The 19,040-nt window shown below is 38.9% G+C and overlaps 1 protein-coding gene across 1 annotated transcript; it reads left to right on the top strand.

The window, feature by feature from the left end:
• The first annotated feature begins 1,320 nt into the window (after window positions 1-1,320).
• pm20d2 (peptidase M20 domain containing 2) lies at window positions 1,321-18,650 on the top strand. The gene is made up of 7 exons (NM_001032311.1): window positions 1,321-1,825; window positions 5,398-5,546; window positions 10,230-10,372; window positions 13,054-13,208; window positions 14,076-14,211; window positions 16,497-16,604; window positions 17,519-18,650. Exons 1-7 carry the CDS (start codon window positions 1,385-1,387, stop codon window positions 17,716-17,718), a joined length of 1,332 nt encoding a protein of 443 aa, NP_001027482.1. The 5' UTR covers window positions 1,321-1,384; the 3' UTR covers window positions 17,719-18,650.
• The last annotated feature ends 390 nt before the right edge of the window (window positions 18,651-19,040 follow it).

The following is a 19,040-nucleotide window of genomic DNA, read 5'->3' as shown; positions in this document are numbered from 1 at the left end:
CATCTTTGAAAGTTTAAATAATACATTCTTCAAAAGTTTACAAATATTTGCTTTAGTAGGACAAAATATACCATGCTACTGGTATTAATATTAACTGCCCTTTAAAATCAGAAATTGGAAAACTATGACAAAATGCTACAATATCTGAGATTGAAACTGAGGTCATTTATAATAAATAAATAACAGTAGAGATAGGGTTACATTTACTAAAATCCGATATTTTGGGGGCTTTAAACACGATATGGTAAAATTTGGAGTAACCACGATAATTTCTGATGTTCTAAAATGTCACGAAAATGCTTTTATCGGTTGTATGCAAATGCTGTAATTGCCTTCCATGTCTGGCTTTGGAAGCCTTCCATAGGACTCAATGGTACTCGGCAGATCAAACCTGACGAAAAGATAGTCCCGAGGAAAGTTTAACCAAAGCATTAATGGATTCCGAAATGTTCGTATTCTTTGTGCAAAGTACGATTTTTTTGTGGAAATTTAACGAACACCACGAAAAACTCTGGGAATTTTAACAAACTTATGGCATACATTCCGAAATGTTCATAAGTTAGAAAAATACTAAATTATCTCAACATTGTTTAGTAAATGGGCCCCATACTGTTTAAAGGAATATCCTCTCATATAAAAAGGACTGGATATAGATATAAGCAATTTCCGTATAGAACTGCCTTCACATTGCTGCTCCTGTCACACTGTTGCTCCCCTGCTGCAGGAACCTAGGATGGGTGAATCTACACAAACAGGCACATTCTTGAGCCAATACCTACAGGGTTACCAAGGTCTTAAACTGGGGCCTGGCCCTGGGAAATGGAGAATGATTGGAACCCTACATTATATTTATCCTTCATCTTACCACATCCAACATCTTACCACTATGTTCAGAAGAAGCCCCGCAACAATTTGAACCCCCAAAGCTAAAAAAAATAATGCAGAGAAAATAAAGTGTATAAATGAGCACCCAACACACCCCCACATACAAAGTTACGTTATGTGAAATTGTTACTTAGTGACTCCTTGTGCCAAATGTGCGCCCGGCCTAACATGACCTCAGATAGATTTATAACCCCTGCCAGTTTCGGCCTCTTGCGTAACTGTATCTGCTATGGGTTGTATAAATATAGCGCACAAACAGAAGCCAACCTTTATGAGCAGGGGACAAACCCCTCAGCTGACTGTGTGGGGGTAAGGCGAACAGTAGGACTACATTTCCCAGAGGCGCCTTGCACTTACCCAGAGATGTTGCGCACTTGCCGCACAGAGGTTTAAGAGGCTGTGTCTGTGCTGGTGCTTAAAGTTCCCGGAACCGAAGCGAGTGCCGTTATATAATCGCTACTGAAGCCTCACTCTGTATTTGTCTCTTTCTGGTTTTGCTATGGGACCTGAGCTGCAGGGCGCTGGGGGCAAGTGTAGCGCGGAGCTTTCTGCGTTGGAAGCATGCAAGCAGCGAGCGGCTGAGCGAATCCAAGAGGAGGCTGAGAGTCTGTGCGAGCTGAGCCGGGACATCTGGAGCCGGCCGGAGCTGGCCTACCAGGAGCAGCAGGCACACGAAACTCTCACCCGCTTCTTCTCCTCTAGGGCTGGGTGGCTGCTGGAACCCCACTACAAGCTTGACACGGCGTTCCGAGCGGAATGGAGTACCCCCCTTACTGACAACCTGTCCCAGCCGCTACATGTGGGCTTCCTGTGTGAATACGATGCTCTGCCCAGTCTGGGCCATGCCTGTGGGCACAACCTGATAGCTGAGGTTGGAGCTGCAGCCGCTCTCGGACTTCAAGGGGCCCTGCAGTGCTCGCAGCCCCCCAGACCTGTCAAGGTGTTACTGCCACTGCAACATTTGTCTCTTACTGGCTGCCAGTTGGCCAGAGTTTATAGGAGCAGGCTAAGTACAAAGTGCATGACATACGGCAGCAGCAGCACAGATTTATGAAGTTCATACATATTTATCAATGTTTGTAGCTATACACAATCTGTGTGCTCTGTACCATGTCTTTTGTATATTACTCCCACATGTATGTCTAGTGTACCACAGGTCTCTAAAGGGGTGGTGTATTATGTATTCTAAGGCAAATTGCACTTAGCCTTCACTTTTTATTGTTATGGTTTGGCTTTTTTTTCCCTTAAAATATTACCGTGTTTTTCTCCTGCAGCAACCAGACTAATATTATATTAGAATTGAAGCTGTACACAGTTAATTCTTATCCATTTCTTATAAGTTTAATCACAGTGTTTAGGCAGCCATTAAGTCTGATCCTGTGCTTTCAGAAACAGCCAGCACAGCACAATGCAACTACTTGCAGGCACCACTTGGAAAGGGAGGCTGTATGGGAAGTTAGGCAGTTTCCCTACTCACTAAACAAAAACTGTAGTACCGTGTTAGCCAGTGTCAAAAATAATAATAACAACAAAACACAAATACAAGAGTATTGTAGAAATGATACCTATATTGGCTAACAATAAAAATACATTGTAAACTTTCGGAGCTCTAAGGCCCCTTCATCAGGCATCAAGCTTGCAATGTATTTTTATTGTTAGCCAATATAGGTATCATTCCTACTCACTAACATACAGGATGGCTTCCTTACTACCCTGTTTTCCCGAAAATAGGACATCCTCCAAAAGTAAGGCACCCCCCCGATTTTTCACCCCCTCGGAAAATAAGGCACCCCCCGAAAATAAGACACCCACCCAAACGATGGAATAAATGTGTACTGTATTCTTCTTCATGGAAAAATAAGACATCCCCTGAAAGTAAGTCCTAGTGCATATTTTGGAGCTTAAAAAAATATAAGACAGTGTCTTATTTTCGGGGAAACCCGGTAGCAGTGCAATGATCCCAAATCAAAGCAGTGACAGAAGCACAGTTGCCCGCCCATTGTTTTGTTGATGGACTGCTTGGGGGGAGAGGGATGGGTGACATCATTTCAATTTGTAGTGCAGTACTAAAGAGAGACTGAACCACAATTCACAATATGTAGATGATCTTGACCGGGAGTTGTTCCCAACCTTTTTTTTCCCCTTAAACCACATTCAAATGTAAAGAAAAGTTGGAGAGCAACACAAGCATGCAAAAAGAACCTGGGGGTGCCAGATATGAGCTGTGATTTACTATTGGTAGCCCCTATGTACTGGCAGCCTACAGAAGGTTCTGTTTGGCATTGCAACTGGTTTTTATGCAACATCCAAGGGGCTGGGAGCAACAGGTTGACTGCAAGCCACTGGTTGGGAATCACTGCTATAGAGAGTCACTACTTATTGGGCCTGAGGGGGAAATGTATGGCTTGCCTCATGTCAAATTTTAAAATTAAATATCAATAAACCAATTTACTCTCTTGCAAAAAAAACAAAACAGATTTCATTACAGGATCCTTCTCGAGGAGCCTTGTTAAAGAGGTGGTTCACCTTTAAATTAACTTTTAATATGATGTAGACTTTGGGGCACATTTACAAAAGCACGAACGCTCGAGTGTTAATGCGAACACTCCGAGCGTATTTTCACCGATTTTTTTAGGGTGTCCGCACAACTTTTTCGTACGCCGCACAACTTTTTCGGACGTTTGCACGAAAAAATCAGAAAGGTTTTACCGCTGTTTACAGGTTCGGTACGAAAATTTCGTGACTTTCGGATCGCCAATACGATATTATCGTGACTAATACGATTTTTTCGTAAGCATTTTCATGATATTTGCGATCTTCCGAAATTTTCGTTTCCAAGGCGATTTTTTCGTGATTCAGATTCGTGGATTAGTAAATGTGCCCCTTTGATATGCTGAGACAGTTTGCAGTTGGCCACCAGACAGTGGTTTAAAAGCAAGATTCTGGCAGGGACATTTTTTAAAGATAATGATAATTTTTAGCCCAGAGTGAAACCACACCATACCATACAATGTTCATTATTGCCTACAACAGTGCTGTCCAACTTCTGTGGTAGAGAGGGCCGGAATTTTTCCGACCTACGTGGTGGAGGGCCGATAATGGAAGCCAGTTTTGACCACTCCCCTTTTTGAAACCGCACCCACTTGAAACCACACTCGTGTTATCACATGACCATACCCATATTAATGGTTGTAGTACAACAAATACCTGCCATACTCTGCCTTCCCTACCCTGCCTGTGTGTTCCATACTCTGCCTGTGTGCTCCATACTCTGCCTTTCCTACCCTGCCTGTGTGCGCCATACTCTGCCTGCCCTACCCTGCCTGTGTGTGCCATACTCTGCCTGCCCTACCCTGCCTGTGTGTGCCATACTCTGCCTGCCCTACCCTGCCTGTGTGTGCCATACTCTGCCTTCCCTACCCTGCCTGTGTGTGCCATACTCTGCCTTCCCTACCCTGCCTGTGTGTGCCATACTCTGCCTTCCCTACCCTGCCTGTGTGTGCCATACTCTGCCTGCCCTACCCTGCCTGTGTGTGCCATACTCTGCCTGCCCTACCCTGCCTGTGTGTGCCATACTCTGCCTGCCCTACCCTGCCTGTGTGTGCCATACTCTGCCTGCCCTACCCTGCCTGTGTGTGCCATACTCTGCCTGCCCTACCCTGCCTGTGTGTGCCATACTCTGCCTGCCCTACCCTGCCTGTGTGTGCCATACTCTGCCTTCCCTACCCTGCCTGTGTGTGCCATACTCTGCCTTCCCTACCCTGCCTGTGTGTGCCATACTCTGCCTGCCCTACCCTGCCTGTGTGTGCCATACTCTCTCTGCCCTATGCTGCCTGTGTGTGCCATACTCTGCCTTCCCTACCCTGCTTGCGTGTGCCATACTCTCTCTGCCCTATGCTGCCTGTGTGTGCCATACTCTGCCTTCCCTACCCTGCCTGCATGTGCCATACTCTCTCTGCCCTATGCTGCCTGTGTGTATGGCACACACAGGCAGCATACAGTGACACAATGTTGTCACATTTTAATTGCAGTACCACCTCAGTATATGTTCTTTTTGTAGTGTGCAGGGTTTATTTGTGGGTTTCTACTGCTGTCTGAGGTGTGAACAGGGGAACAATGTGGGTTATTACAGTCTGAGCCTGAGGTGTGAACAGTGCAGGGGGTGAACAATGCAGGGATTAAAAGGTGTGAACAACACAGGGGATTACATTTTTAAACAATACAGGGGAATTACAGCCTGAATCTGAGGTGTGAACCATGCAGGGGGGGCAGTTAATCACAGTACTGATACCATTTAAAGATTACACAAGAGTAAGCCATTAAAGCGGTTGGACAGCACTGGCCTACAAGATGGGGATTTGATTTTCACTTATGCTGTATGTCTCCTTTAAAGTAGCTAAGTCATTTTGTGTTCTTCTATACTCGGATTAAATGCTTTTTAGAATGTTTTGTTTATCATTTGCAGTAATTGTTACATTTATATACAAGGAATATGTTTATCTTTGTGTTTAGATAACTGTTTTAGGAACTCCTGCAGAGGAAGATGGAGGTGGCAAAATTGATCTGATTGAGGCTGGTGCCTTTGTAGACATGCATGTTGTCTTTATGGCCCATCCAGCACAGGAGGATGCAGCATACTTGCCAGATGTTGCTGAACATGAGTGAGTACAAAAATGATGTGAAAACAGTTAGTGGGAGGGAAACATGTAGATTTTGAAATGTCCAAAATGGTCAATTTGGGCCTTTAAAGAGGTTCTGTTACTCATGCATAAGTCTGCATTTCATAGTTTTTTCTCCAAAACCGCAGTTCTGTCCTCATGTATGGCAGAACTTGTAGCTATCATTATAATAGAGTGGCTTGTTACCATGTTGCAGTTTCTATATGATTTGTATATTTTTATGTAAGCATGTGAGGGTAAGTCACAAATTGTAATTATATAAGCCTATAATATGGTACTAATGTGAATGTAGAAAGGTATATTCTTCAGTTCTACTTCTGTTAGCTAGGTTTGCCTAAAATACTGTCACTGCTATAATAACATTGACATGAAGCATCATTTTTATTGACTAGGTGGCAACCTTACTTATATGCCACATAGTTTGGCTATCTCATGCATGTGGTATCAAATTATTCAAAAGAGCAGTATAATGTGTATTTATTAAGTTTTGTCAATATGTTTCGTTGAATGTTGAAAAGAAGATGCTGCAAAGTTTTATTGTTTGATGTTTTTTGTTCAAAACAGTATTTGTAATCTTTTTTTATTAACAATATTCTTTGTAATTTCGCTATATACTTTTTCATTAAATAAATCAAATTAATACTAGGCAGTATTGTTTTGTTTTTTTACCAGAGTGCATAAAAATGCATGGTCTTGTTGGCCTACCTTGCTAAGGGCTTGGTAACAACTGAAAAACAAATTGTGATTTTGTTTGCAGGGGCTGAGGTTTTGGCTGTAAAAATGTATTAATTAATTAATATTTTTTGGTATATACATGCCACAAAGCTTATTACAGGTATATGATCCTTATCTGGAAAACTGATATCCAGAAAGCTCCAAGTAATAGGAAGGCCATCTGCCATAGTCCATTTTAAGTAAACATAATTTTTAAAAATGATTTCCTTGTACTTAGTACCTTGTACTTGAGGGTAACTAAGCTGCCTGAATCCATATTGGTGGCTAAAAAATCCTAATGGGTTTATTTAACCTTTTAATTGTTTTTTTAGTAAGCATAAGGCGTGGTGAAACGAATTACAGAAAGATCCCTTATCCAGAAAACCCCAGATTTCAAGCATTCTGTATTTTCATACAGTAGAACCCCAATTTTATGTTTCCCAGAGGACATGTCAAAACTGTTTAAATTCTGGGAAAAGTAACATCTGGGAAAAAAAAACAATACACCACTTGCCTGTTTGAGACCGTAAAAAAACTGTCAATTTCAGGAAAACATTAAATCCAGGTATGTAACATCGATAGCTACTGTATCAAACTGTTTAGAAGACATGTTTGTCTTTGTACCAAAGAAAATGCTACAGTCAGTCCCCATCAGTTTTCAGAACCATGACAAAAAATAGCATTTTGGTTTATTTTTGTACACATTTACCCATTTATAGCCCTTTAGGCCAATGGCCCACGGAGCGAGTTTGATATGCCTTTCCACCGGCAAGAATAGACGTAGCAATTTGCGTAACTCTATGTACATAGTGTGTTTTGCAGTGAAAATTGTAATTATACTGTTGTATTTTCCTCTCTTTAAAAGACACATTTTTGGTACTCAATATGTGGTATTCTTTTATTCTGGATTTATGAAATAGTTACAGGTATGGGATCCCTTATCAGGAAACCCGTTATCCAGAAAGCTCTGAATTACGGAAAGCCTGTCTCCCATAGACTCCATTTTAATAAAATAATTCTAATTTTTAAAATCAATTTCCTTTTTCTCTGTAGTAATAAAACAGTACCTTGTAATTGATCTCAACTAAGAAATAAATAATCCTTATTGATGCAAAACAATCCTATTGGGTTAAATTTATGTTTTATTGATTTTTTAGTAGACTTAAGGTATGGAGATCCAAATTACGGAAAGACCCCCTTATCCAGAATAGCCTTGGTCCCGAGCATTCTGGATAACGGGTCCTATACCTGTACTAGGAATGCACCGAATCCACTATTTTAGGATTCATCCAAACCCCAAATCCTTCATAAAGTATTTGGGAAAACACTGAACCGAATCCAAATCCTAATTTGCATTTGTAAGTGAGGCTCCAAAAGGGTTAAATAGAACTGTGCGCACAACGCATGGTTAAAATTTTTCAACTTTTGTGTTTATATGACAAAAAAACACTTAATTTTAAAGGGGAGGCGAGTTGCATACACAACAGGAGCACACGAGCGGGGTGGTGACGAGGCGAATGGACGCAGCTGCTGGGGGGGGGGAGACACGGAAGGACACGGGGGGCCGCAGGGGGGCTGTTGGGGGCGCATGCGCAGTACAGACAGTGAGGGAAGGGGAGTGGGCATCCCTTGTTAAAGATGGCGGCGCCGTTTACTGAAACAAGTATATAGGTTCTAGTATGTGTATCTCTGTAAATCTTTCATTAGGCAAGCCAGAAATATAGCGTTTTTACACAGCAATAGTAGTACTATTTAATAGTGTGCTTAATAGATTTTGACTTTCCTTCTCCTTTAAGGATTCAAATTTGGTTTGTCCAGCCATGTGAATTCTACCTGCTGAGAAAGGCAGAATTGAGGCTAAATCCCAAACCGAATCCTAGATTTAGTGCATCCCTAATAGTTACATAGTTCACTAACTTTAACCCATATCGAGCAGCACGGTGGCTCAGTGGGTAGTACTCGAATTCTGAGTTTAATCCCAGCCCGGGCATTATCTGCAAGGTGTTTGTATGTTCTTCTTGTGCCTGTGTGGGCTTCCTCTGTGTTCTCCTGCTACTTCCCACAGTGCACAGAAAATACAGGCAGGTTTACTGGCATCTAACTAAATTGAGCATTGTGTGTGTGTGTGTGTGTGTGTGTGAATGTGATAGGGACCCTAGATTGTAAGCTCACCTGGGCTAGGGACTGATGTAAATGATGTATAATCTCTGTAAAGTGCTCTGAAATGTGTCCATGCTCTATATGTAACAGGAAGTAAATAAATAAAGCAGGTTGCCTGCAGATTTCCAGACATTTGAACAATGGAATTAAATTAACACAAGAACTTGTGGGAGATGCAGCTTTTGAGTATATGGCTGTTTATGTTTAGATTCAAGTGAAGTTATTTTACAGACTAGTTCTGAAAGTTTATTTTCTCTATCCTTTTTTTTTTTTTTTTTGGCTCCAATCTGAATTAAATAACTCTGTAAAATGTAACTGAATGTCCCTATTTGTTAACAGGTAGGTGTCTGGAGGATTGTTTTCTTGAAAGTATTGGTCTTTAGTCACAAGGTCCAACGCTATGTTCACATCTTACGTGTTGACTTTTTGCCCTCTACCCGCTCATGACCCACCAAAAAAATTATTGGACCATTCAACCAGTCCGGCCTGATAAACCTACGGGTCCCACAGTTTATTTATTTGTTAGCAACATACTTGAGGGTATGGAGCTTTCAAACTTAGGGGCTGATTTACATACCCACGAACGGGTCGGAGTCCGATTGCGTTTTTTTCGTAATGATCGGTACTTTGCGATTTTTTCGTATGTTTTGCGATTTTTTCAGATTCTTTACGAATTTTTCGGATCCAATACGATTTTTGCGTAAAAACGCGAGTTTTCCTATCCATTACGAAAGTTGCGTAAAAAGTTGCGCATTTTGCGTAGCGTTAAAACTTACGCGAAAAGTTGCGCATCGCTACGAAAAATGCGCAACTTTTCGCGTAAGTTTTAACGCTACGAAAAATGCGCAACTTTTTACGCAACTTTCGTAATGGATACGAAAAACTCGCGTTTTTACGCAAAAATCGTATTGGTAACGAAAAATTCGTACAGAATCCGAAAAAATCGCAAAACATACGAAAAAGTCGCAAAATGTTCGTTTTCAAGTCGGAACTTTTCCAATTCGGGTCGGATTCGTGGGTTAGTAAATCAGCCCCTTAGTGTTTTTGTGTATGTAACAGAATATGTTTGCATTACATTTTCTGTTATTATTAAACTATTTTAAATAGAGCCATATTACAGGGATTACCCTCATTGGCAGAAAATTGTGGATATTTTATATGGTGCCAGAATCACTTTCAGATATCCCACTGTAGTCACATTCTACAAGTTTTTACAAACCCAAACAAGCTGTTCAATTAGCCTGTGTTTATATTGCTTATCTGAAAGCCTAAATAAGACCGCATTTTTAGGGAAGGGATGGGTTTGCTGAATCAGAAGCTACTCAGTGGTATGCTTATTTGTTTTAGTTGTGCTCGTAAGAACCTAAAATAAAAATGTAACTTTACTTTTAGTTTAATTATCTCCTCTTTAATGCAAGAAATCTTAGTAACCATATACTATGTGCCTATTGTATTCTGCCCTTATCAAAGGCATGGGTGTGCAGCTACTGTGAGCAAAAAATCACAATAATCCCAATCACAAAAAACTATTATGGAATGCTTAGTTATTCCAGTTATCTATAGCTGACATGAGTTTGACATCCCCAGCCTTAAACTAATAACCATGCCATATAGTAGTGCCTGCCCCTCTGTGCATCTGGCATGCTGTAATTCACTGGAGGTAAAGGCAGCAGTAAAGTAGTGTTTGTGTGCTTAACTATATTACAAATGATGATAAAGCACTTTTTTGCAACTCATTTTAAGGATCTTTCAAATAGAAAGTAAATACAAAGTGATGGTTTTATTTCCTAGTGTGACAGTGAAATATTATGGAAAAGCTTCTCATGCAGCTGCATATCCATGGGAAGGAGTAAATGCTCTTGATGCTGCAATTCTTGCCTACAACAATCTGTCTGTCTTAAGACAGCAAATGAAACCTACATGGAGAGCTCATGGTGAGAATATTTTATTTAAACACTGTTTTATTACAAAAAAAAAAATATCCAGAATTGCTGATGTTCATTGTATAAACATGTAAATTATTTTAAAGGGACGCGGTCAGTGAGAGACATATATAAAAAGCCTGATCATAAATAGTCCCACATGTGGCAGACTACATTGTTTTGTCCCTGGCTACTCAACAACATTACCAAAACTGCCAAAAATTTTCCCTGCTCTTGTTTTCTGCTGTGATGAGCTCTCAAAAACCTTAATTCTGGCTGGGACATTAAGCATGGCAACTCAATGGGGTACATGGTAAATTACTGGTTGTAAGACTTTGGAACTGCATTCTTGTAGTATGTACCTAAATAAATCCTTTGGCAACAAAATATAAATTTTTAATTCATACGTGATTCTATTTTTATTACTAAGAGATTGTTGAAAAAATATAGATGAAAATTAGAAGTCAAATAGCAACTAGTGATGTGTAGTGCTAAATGAGAGTTTGAGATGATCAGATCCTAAGTCATGATCCACAGATGCCATAGTATTTTGCATGCATCACCTTGGGGCAGGGTGGGAATCATGTAAGTACCAGGTAAGGGATCTATTATTAAGAAGCCGTTATACAGAAAGCTCTGAAGTACAGCAATGCCATGTCTCAAGCTGGCCTATTCAAATAACCAATTTCTATTTTCTTTTACTGATTATGTTTTTAAAAAGAATATATTTTTAATAATATAAAAGAGTACCTTGTACTTGATGACAATAAGTTGGCATGCTACAAAGAATGTGGCTCTATTTTCAGAAAAGCCCAGTTACCAAGTACTCCTGATAATAGATCCCATACCTGTACAGTATTCTCAGCTATAGTGTGCAGTGGTCCTTTGAGAATTGTGTTGTTTTTTCCTTTGGAGGGGTAGCTAGACTGGTGTTCTTGCAGTGATAATCACTGTCTTTAAAAGTGGCAGAATTGTTGCTTGGCTTTACTAGTTAGTTTAAGGGGTGGTTCACCTTTAACTTTTATGTTATAGAATGGGTGATTCTACGCAACTTTTCAATTGGTGTTCCGTATTTATGTTTTATAGTTTTTGAATTATTTGCCTTCTTCTTCCAATTCTTAGAAGTTTTTAAATGGGGGCCGCTGACCACAGCAGCAAAAAACTATAGTTCTGTGAGGCTAAAATTTAACTGTTGTTGTTACTTTTTGTAACTTTCTTTTCTAGTCAGGCCCTTTCCTATTCACATAAGTCTCTCATCCACATCACTCTCTAAGGAGTGGTGCTAAGGTAACTTGGACCCTAGCAACCAAATACCTGCTGAAACTCCAAACCAGAGAGCTCCTAAACTGAAAATGAAATAACTAAAACTACAAATAATGAAAAATATAGATGCAAATTATCTCAGAATATCACTCTCTACATCATACAAAACATTAACTCAAAGGTGAATAACCCCTTTTAATTGAACTAAGCATCTTTACTGCTTCAATGAACTTTAAACACGCTTAAAATGTCAAATTTACTAAGAAAACTACTAGGTATTTTCACATACTTTTGTGTACCCATTGTTTTCCTGAGAACTGAGGTTTGAATTTATTCTGAGTAAATAATACAACATTTGTAAACTATATGTTTAATGTGTGATGTCTAAGGTGCAGGGATATAAAGGGATCAGTGCAGATTCCTGACACTAGACAGGAGGGAGCCTTTGAAGAAATGCAGGGAACACAGGGGGGCAGAACTGGTACTGTTAGGATTGCTGTAAATGGGAAAGTGGACAGCAGCACCGGAATAATGTTTTCATTATTTTGTTTTGGTTGCAAAAAATACATTTCTATACATGTATATTTATTTTAAATTTGTTATTGAGACTTGATTTTGTATGTAGGCTTTCTTACAATAGATATTGTTATCATGCTCTCCTGTGCTTATGTTTATGTAAAAAAGTAAACTAGTTACTGTACATATAGCAAAGTATTGCTTGGTTAAAATAAAGTTATGATTTGGTTAATGTGAATCTTATCTTGTGTTTCTTTCTGTCCTTTGTACAGATGAATACCCTGATCCATTTTCATTTGTTACTGTAGCTTGCTTGTTATGTTGTCTGGTGCTTTAAAATATACTCCCCTAAACTAATGAAAGCCAACAAGTCTGCCCAGGAGCAGGAATCTATTGGAAACCAATATTTGGATAAGTGACCTGTTAATGCTGCCTGCTGATTGGCTGTTATAAATAACTAGACTTATAGCAAACTTTCCCTCTATTACATAACCTCATATGAATCTAAGGGTAATCCGCATGGCATGAGTTTGACATTTTGCAATGCAAGTGCTTAATAGTTCCAGTGGGGGGTCACAAAATGCCTAAATTTGCTACCTGTTATTTTCAGTGTTCGTTGCCATGTGAATTCACCCGTGGGTTCAAGTGATTTCCACTGAAGTCAACCTGCAGAGTTGTGCCATTGCCTTGCAAGAATCTATTGCCATGTGCATTGCCTTAAAATAATCTATTACCCCTTAATCAACCCTAGATGCTCTAAATATGGCTTCTCATACCTGAACATGAAAAGGCAACTTTATATTGGAGTGTTTTATTTGCAAGTCATACAAGCTGCATCATTCTCTGTTTAGGTTATTTGATGGTTTTATTAATGAGAAATAGTAGAGTGAACTTTTTTTCCTCTCTTTTTCCAGGTATAATCAAAAATGGAGGCGTTAAGCCTAACATCATTCCTTCCTACTCAGAATTAGAATTTTATCTGCGTGCACCATCACTCAAAGAACTTACTAAACTACAAGAAAAAGCAGATGCTTGTTTTAAAGCAGCAGCGGCAGCAACTGGATGTCGGGTAAGTGTGTTCAGACTGAAATTCTAAACGTGCTTAACGAAACCAAGACCCAAACAGCCCCCCACAGGCCAAATAAATATTGTTGTCTACGGAATCTTATAGCAACCCAGTTGGTATTTGTCAGCATCTGCAGATTGCCACTCTGGGTTGAGTTTAAGCACTATCACAATTTTAATTAATCATCTTTTCACTATAACCCAAAGCTAACTAACTGAATGGAAGACAAAATGTTTACTTAAAGGAGAAAAACACTGAGGTTCAAACACTTAAAAATTTGGAGATCTATTCATACTTGTTATTATGTGCTTAATAGTCTAAAAGGTGTCGGTCTATGTCTTTCATTTGTATGCCCACTGTTTAATTCAGTTGGCAACTTCACAGTGACTAAAATGGCTGACCTGGGTTGCTTTCTTAGAGTGCTGTGCTGCCAAGCCCTGGGTATCCCTTGCACCATCCTTGGTTGGCAGATGTACTCAACAGTACTTCATATAGTATTTTATGGCATTTTACTATGCTGAATCAGCACAAGGGAAACCTGGAAGAAGTTTAAACATCAGAGTTGATCACCCCAGGCCTGGGTGTGCCTAAGCAATTGCTACTCCAATATTTTGTATTTTCATTAATTTTTAAATAGTGTGTAGGGCTTTCATCATATATAATCAGTGTTTAGTGATGTCATTTATGTAACATGGATTTTTGTATTATTAAAATGATACTAAACTCAAATCATATCTTTCTCATAATTTAACCTTTTACTGCTACCTTCAAACCTGCAAAATAATATACAGCTTAGGCCTCCAACATTTCACCTGTAGAAATCTAGGTTGTGTTTCATATTGACCATTGCATGTCCCTCTGTGCAAACAGGTGGAGCTTAGCAGCAGTGGCCATGACTACTATAATGTTCTACAAAACAAGACCTTAGCAAAAACCTATGTGGAGAACGGCAAAAAATTGGGAATGCAGTTTGCAGCAGATAATTTGGCTTTAAATAGCCTTTCAGGTACAGCAGTTACTGTTTTCTTGCATGGGTAGGGGGAGAGCAAGATAGTTAACTATTGCACTTTTAAACGTAAAAAAAAAAAAAAAAAAAAAAGAGGGGGGTGTTGTTTGGCTCCGAGTCAAAAATCTTAAATTGCCTCATGGCAGCAGCTCGTCATTGGATCCCAGCCTTTAAACATGGAATATTTTTGTAAATTATAAAGGGCAGCTTGGTAGCTCAGTTGTTAATATTGCTGCCTTGTACATTGGACTTCTTTGTTTGATTTCAGCTAGGATACTGTCTGCTTAGTTTGTATGCTCTCTCTCCTTTTACTTTTCCCTGTTTCCCTTACACTCCTGACTCCCTTTTTAGAACGTCCACAAAGTGCATGTGGTCGTAATAGGGACTTTTAGATTGCAAGCTTCACTGCGACAGAGACTAATGTATAATGTTTGTAAAATGCTGCAGAATTATGTAATACACTTTGCAAACAGTTAAAGGACATGTAAAGCCTACATTTGCCTACAATGTATATCAGTTGGGCACGTCTCCCCCACCCAAATGGCATCATTTGTACTGAATATATCTCCTCCGCTTGCCAGCACCATCACATGTTCCTAAAGCAAATAGCAGCTTTCACCTGGTGGCCATTTTCCCTCTGATACATAATTGGATACATTTAAATCTGCAAACAGCATACACACACACACAGACTCTTATTCAGCATACATTTCATCAAAAATACAGGCTCACAAAGGTGGAATTGTCTTTGATAAAAGTACTGCTTTGGTTGAGCTGAGCTCAGGAGAGGAGGTTAGGAGAAAAAAATTGAAGCAGACAGCTAGAGCTGAGTTTCTATGGGAACCAGCAATGCCATCTCTTCACTGGCTGCTAGACTGGGGGGCGTGTTTAGTAATCTGAGCTTAGAACAACTGAGCATGCCCACAAGCCAGAAGTCAAAGCAAGTTCCTGAGGGGGAAGGGGCCGAGTGGGTTACAGGAGGAGAAGGAAATCTAAGTGATTAAGGAGATGTTGCAACCTTACTATTAACCTCTGGAAACCAGTGTTGCAGGTATAAGATTTCAAAGAGGCTGTTCGCTGATTACATTTTTGTTTGGGGTGTTTAAATGTTCTTTAAGCGTTTGGTGGGATCTATTATGTTTTTGGGAAGTGTTGCAGCCATTGAAAAATTGTTCAAAAGATTTAAGTTTTGGAATGATCTCAGTCCCCAGACTCAAGGCTGCCATCAGTAAATAGTAAGGGTCCCATTAGTTAGCTAAGCCCTTCTAACCAGGGAAGCCAGTTATTAGGCCTTTAAACATTATTAGCTTAGGTGATGGATCTTACCAACAAATAGAATAAGCCCAATGAGATGTTTGGTGAACTTATGTCCACACTAATATTCACCCAAGCTCACAATCTACGCGAGCACTGTTACCTTAGTAACCCACTAATCTAACCTGATCGTCTATTGGGGCCCCCTCAGCTATTTGGTAACTTCTGTCCCTCTCATTGCGCATACTTAAATATTATTGAAAATCTGTTGGTAAAGCATTGCATGCAAGCTAATGTAAGATTTTTCTGAACTGAGAGGATGGGTCAAAAATTAACATTAACATGTCTAGTATAAATAAATTTGAAGCAACTGGACTTGTTTAGTAATCATTGAAGACGTTTCACTACTCATCCGAGCAGCTTCTTCAGTTCAACTGAAGAAGCTGCTCGGATAAGTAGTGAAACGTCTTCAATGATTACTAAACAAGTCCAGTTGCTTCAAATTTATTTATACTAGATATACCATGACCTGGATGAATGAAAATCTTCATAGACATAACATTAACATGCTATACAACATTTTTGAAGGCTGTGATTTCTGCTAAATGGGGTGTTACTGATTGGTAAACTGGCCTAAGTTTTGCACCTTACACATTTTTGTCTTTATTTTTCCCAAGTGGAATGCACCTTCCTCCTTATAGGCCATAATAAGTTATATTGGTGTCTTAACTGGAGGAGAGTTGACCCCTGCAATATTGTTACATGTAGTCTGAACCAACCTCCAAAACATTTACTAGTATTAAAATCATTCAAATTTATATTGAAAGTAATTATTAATTATGTGCAATTTATATTTTAATTTGCTGTACCTTTTTTCTTTTTTTTATTGAAGTTAAACATCAACATATTACATGAAGAATGAGCTCCTAATATATTGCAATCCTCCTTTTTGACTTTAGGATTCAGTATGAGGCGAGAGTAGTGCATTAGAAACTCCTGTTACATTGTGGTTTGTTTCTTGATCTTTTTAGGTTCCACAGATTTTGGCAATGTTAGTTTTGTGGTTCCTGGGATCCATCCTTATTTTTATATTGGATCAGATGCCCTAAATCACACAGAGGAGTACACAGAAGCTGCAGGTAACTATAGACAACTGAAAGTACCACATTATTAATTGTTAAATGGGTAATCAAATAAATAAGTTATATTTTAAGTTAATAAATCCAATTGTATATTATCTATAGGTATGGCACCTATTATACAGAATGCTCGGGACCTGGGGTTTTCTGGATAAGGGGTCTTTATGTAATTCGGATCTCCTACCTTAAGGGGCTGATTTATCAAAGTCCAAATTTCGGACTCTGAAAAGTAAGAAGAAAAAATTGAATCAAATATAAAAATTTGGGATTGCATCGTGGTCAAATGAAAATATTGTGGTACGATCCGAAAATTCCGAAATTTTCGTATCCGAACGATTGTAAAAGGCACAAAAATCTTTCTGACTTTAAACCTTCTGTGCATGTTTCTGGAAGCTTCCCATAGAACTCAATGGCACTCTGCTGCTCCAACCTGGCCCAGGGAAAGTCACGATACCGAAGCTTGAATGAATCCGAAACGTTCACACTCAATGCGACAAATACAATTTTGTCACACAAATTTACGCAAAGTACGAAAAAGTTGTGGAAATTAACGCAAATTTGATAGAAAATACGCACCGTTCTACAAGTCAGAAAAAATACGATTTTTTTTCCATTCTAAATCGTGATGAATAGGCCCCCTCTGTCTACAAAAAAAATTATTTAAACATTTTAAAAATGTCGATTATATGATTAAAATGGAGTCTATGGGAGATGGCCTTTCCATAATTCTGAACTTTCTAGATAATGAGTTCCAGATCACGGGCCCGATACCTGTACATAAATTGTAATAAACAGAACAGGGACCAATGTAAAATATAAACAAGTTCTATAAAGTGTCAAACTTTTTTTCCAAACAATTTTTAAATTTGATTTTCTTGTTTTGATTGGATTTCTCTTTTTTGTTTAACATTTAGGATCAAAAGAAGCTCAATTTTATGCACTTCGCACAGCTAAAGCATTGGCAATGACTGCATTAGATGTTCTCTTTAATCCAGATTTGCTGGCAAATGTCTGTGAAGATTTTAAATTGATAAAACTAATTGAAGAAGGCAACATGCACGTAACAGAGAAATCCAGAGAGTCAAGTGGTGGGGCGGGCTGCGCCTCCCGCTGAGAGACCATCAGAGAACAGACTGAAGGAGAAACGTGTTTGATTTTGTCTTATATGTCTGTTTTGATGGAAAATCATACACAAATGTATAGTGTATGTATATGAATGTGTTGGTCTTTGCTTTTACTACTGATTTCTCTTCTAAAAACATGTAAAATATTTCTTTGGTGAATGTGACTCTATAAAGGTCCTTCTAATCCTTTGTATGATTTCCTTGAACAGATTGAAGCTAATGATTAATTATTATAAACAGGGTTATTAGCTGAGGATGGTAATGGATCGCTGGGGGTACAATCCAGCTGCTAAAGTTGATTTGCTTTTATTGGTATTTCATGGCCCTGTAGTGTAAATAACTTTATTCCTATTGGCAGTGCTGAATACCAGCAAATGGAGTTTTATGCTACAGTTATCCAATAAAATGCAACAACCTCTTCTAGCAGGTCTTTAGCATTGCTGGCTCCCATGCCTTATATTCCATTAGTCTCACTAATTCCGCATGCTTTGCAGACATATTATATACATATTTGCAGTATGCACTGTTTACTTTATACTCGGTCAGTAACTGACCTTCTGCTATCCTCAGTTAGGGAGTTAGGGCGTCACAACCCTTACCTATGCTAGGTGCAATATCCAGTAGGTCAGAAGTGCTTTTGCCCTTAAACTCCTTCTTTAATTTGCATGCAGTTCATGTAAATGGATTTAACTGTAAATAATCATAATAATATGTTCAATATTTTGGGTGAGCAGATGTGGTTTTATACAGGTATGGGTACAAAGGTAAATATACCCTTCCTATATATATATAAATCACTGTTTCAGTGTCATCTTGGGCTCACCTTTTCATCTGCAATTCATTTTTATGCATATTTGTAATTAATTTGCTGCTTGACTCTTGTCTATTTACAATTAAATAAAAAATAACACTTCAGCATTAAGTATATGAGGAATATTTTCTTGCGCTGATTGTGGTCAGACAGAATTTGGAGCCAAACATAATAGGGATTATGAACATAGAAAGAAAAGCAGCACACTAAACAAATGTGGTAATAGATAAAGGGGCTGTTAAGAAGAAATTATTTTCTCTAAACATTTAAAACATTTTGTTATCATCATGTAGGCAATAATAATATATGGTACCCGATTGATTGCTTTTTTTTTTTTAGTTACAACTTTGTTGGAGCTATCAGGTATCTTTCTGGCATTTTGACTATTTAAAATGAGTGGGGGCATATCCCAATGGTCCTTCCCTTCATACAGGAAGACTCCTGTTACATCCCAAGTTTGCCTTGTAGCTACCCTACAGTGTGAAGTGCTGAGCTTCACTT

This window comes from Xenopus tropicalis, chromosome 5, assembly GCF_000004195.4.
Source record: "Xenopus tropicalis strain Nigerian chromosome 5, UCB_Xtro_10.0, whole genome shotgun sequence".
Lineage (NCBI taxonomy): Eukaryota > Metazoa > Chordata > Amphibia > Anura > Pipidae > Xenopus > Xenopus tropicalis.
The sequence above is the reverse complement of the archived record's forward strand: the minus strand, read 5'-3'. Positions and strand labels throughout refer to the sequence as shown.

What these genes read in the sequence shown, in the direction of transcription:
- pm20d2 (NM_001032311.1), top strand. Translation starts at nt 1,385, where the DNA reads ATGGGACCTGAGCTGCAGGGCGCTGGGGGCAAGTGTAGCGCGGAGCTT. An exon ending in CGGCAGCAACTGGATGTCGG is followed by an intron (nt 13,209 to 14,075) that starts GTAAGTGTGTTC and finishes CTGTGCAAACAG; the next exon opens with GTGGAGCTTAGCAGCAGTGG. An exon ending in GGCTTTAAATAGCCTTTCAG is followed by an intron (nt 14,212 to 16,496) that starts GTACAGCAGTTA and finishes TGATCTTTTTAG; the next exon opens with GTTCCACAGATTTTGGCAAT.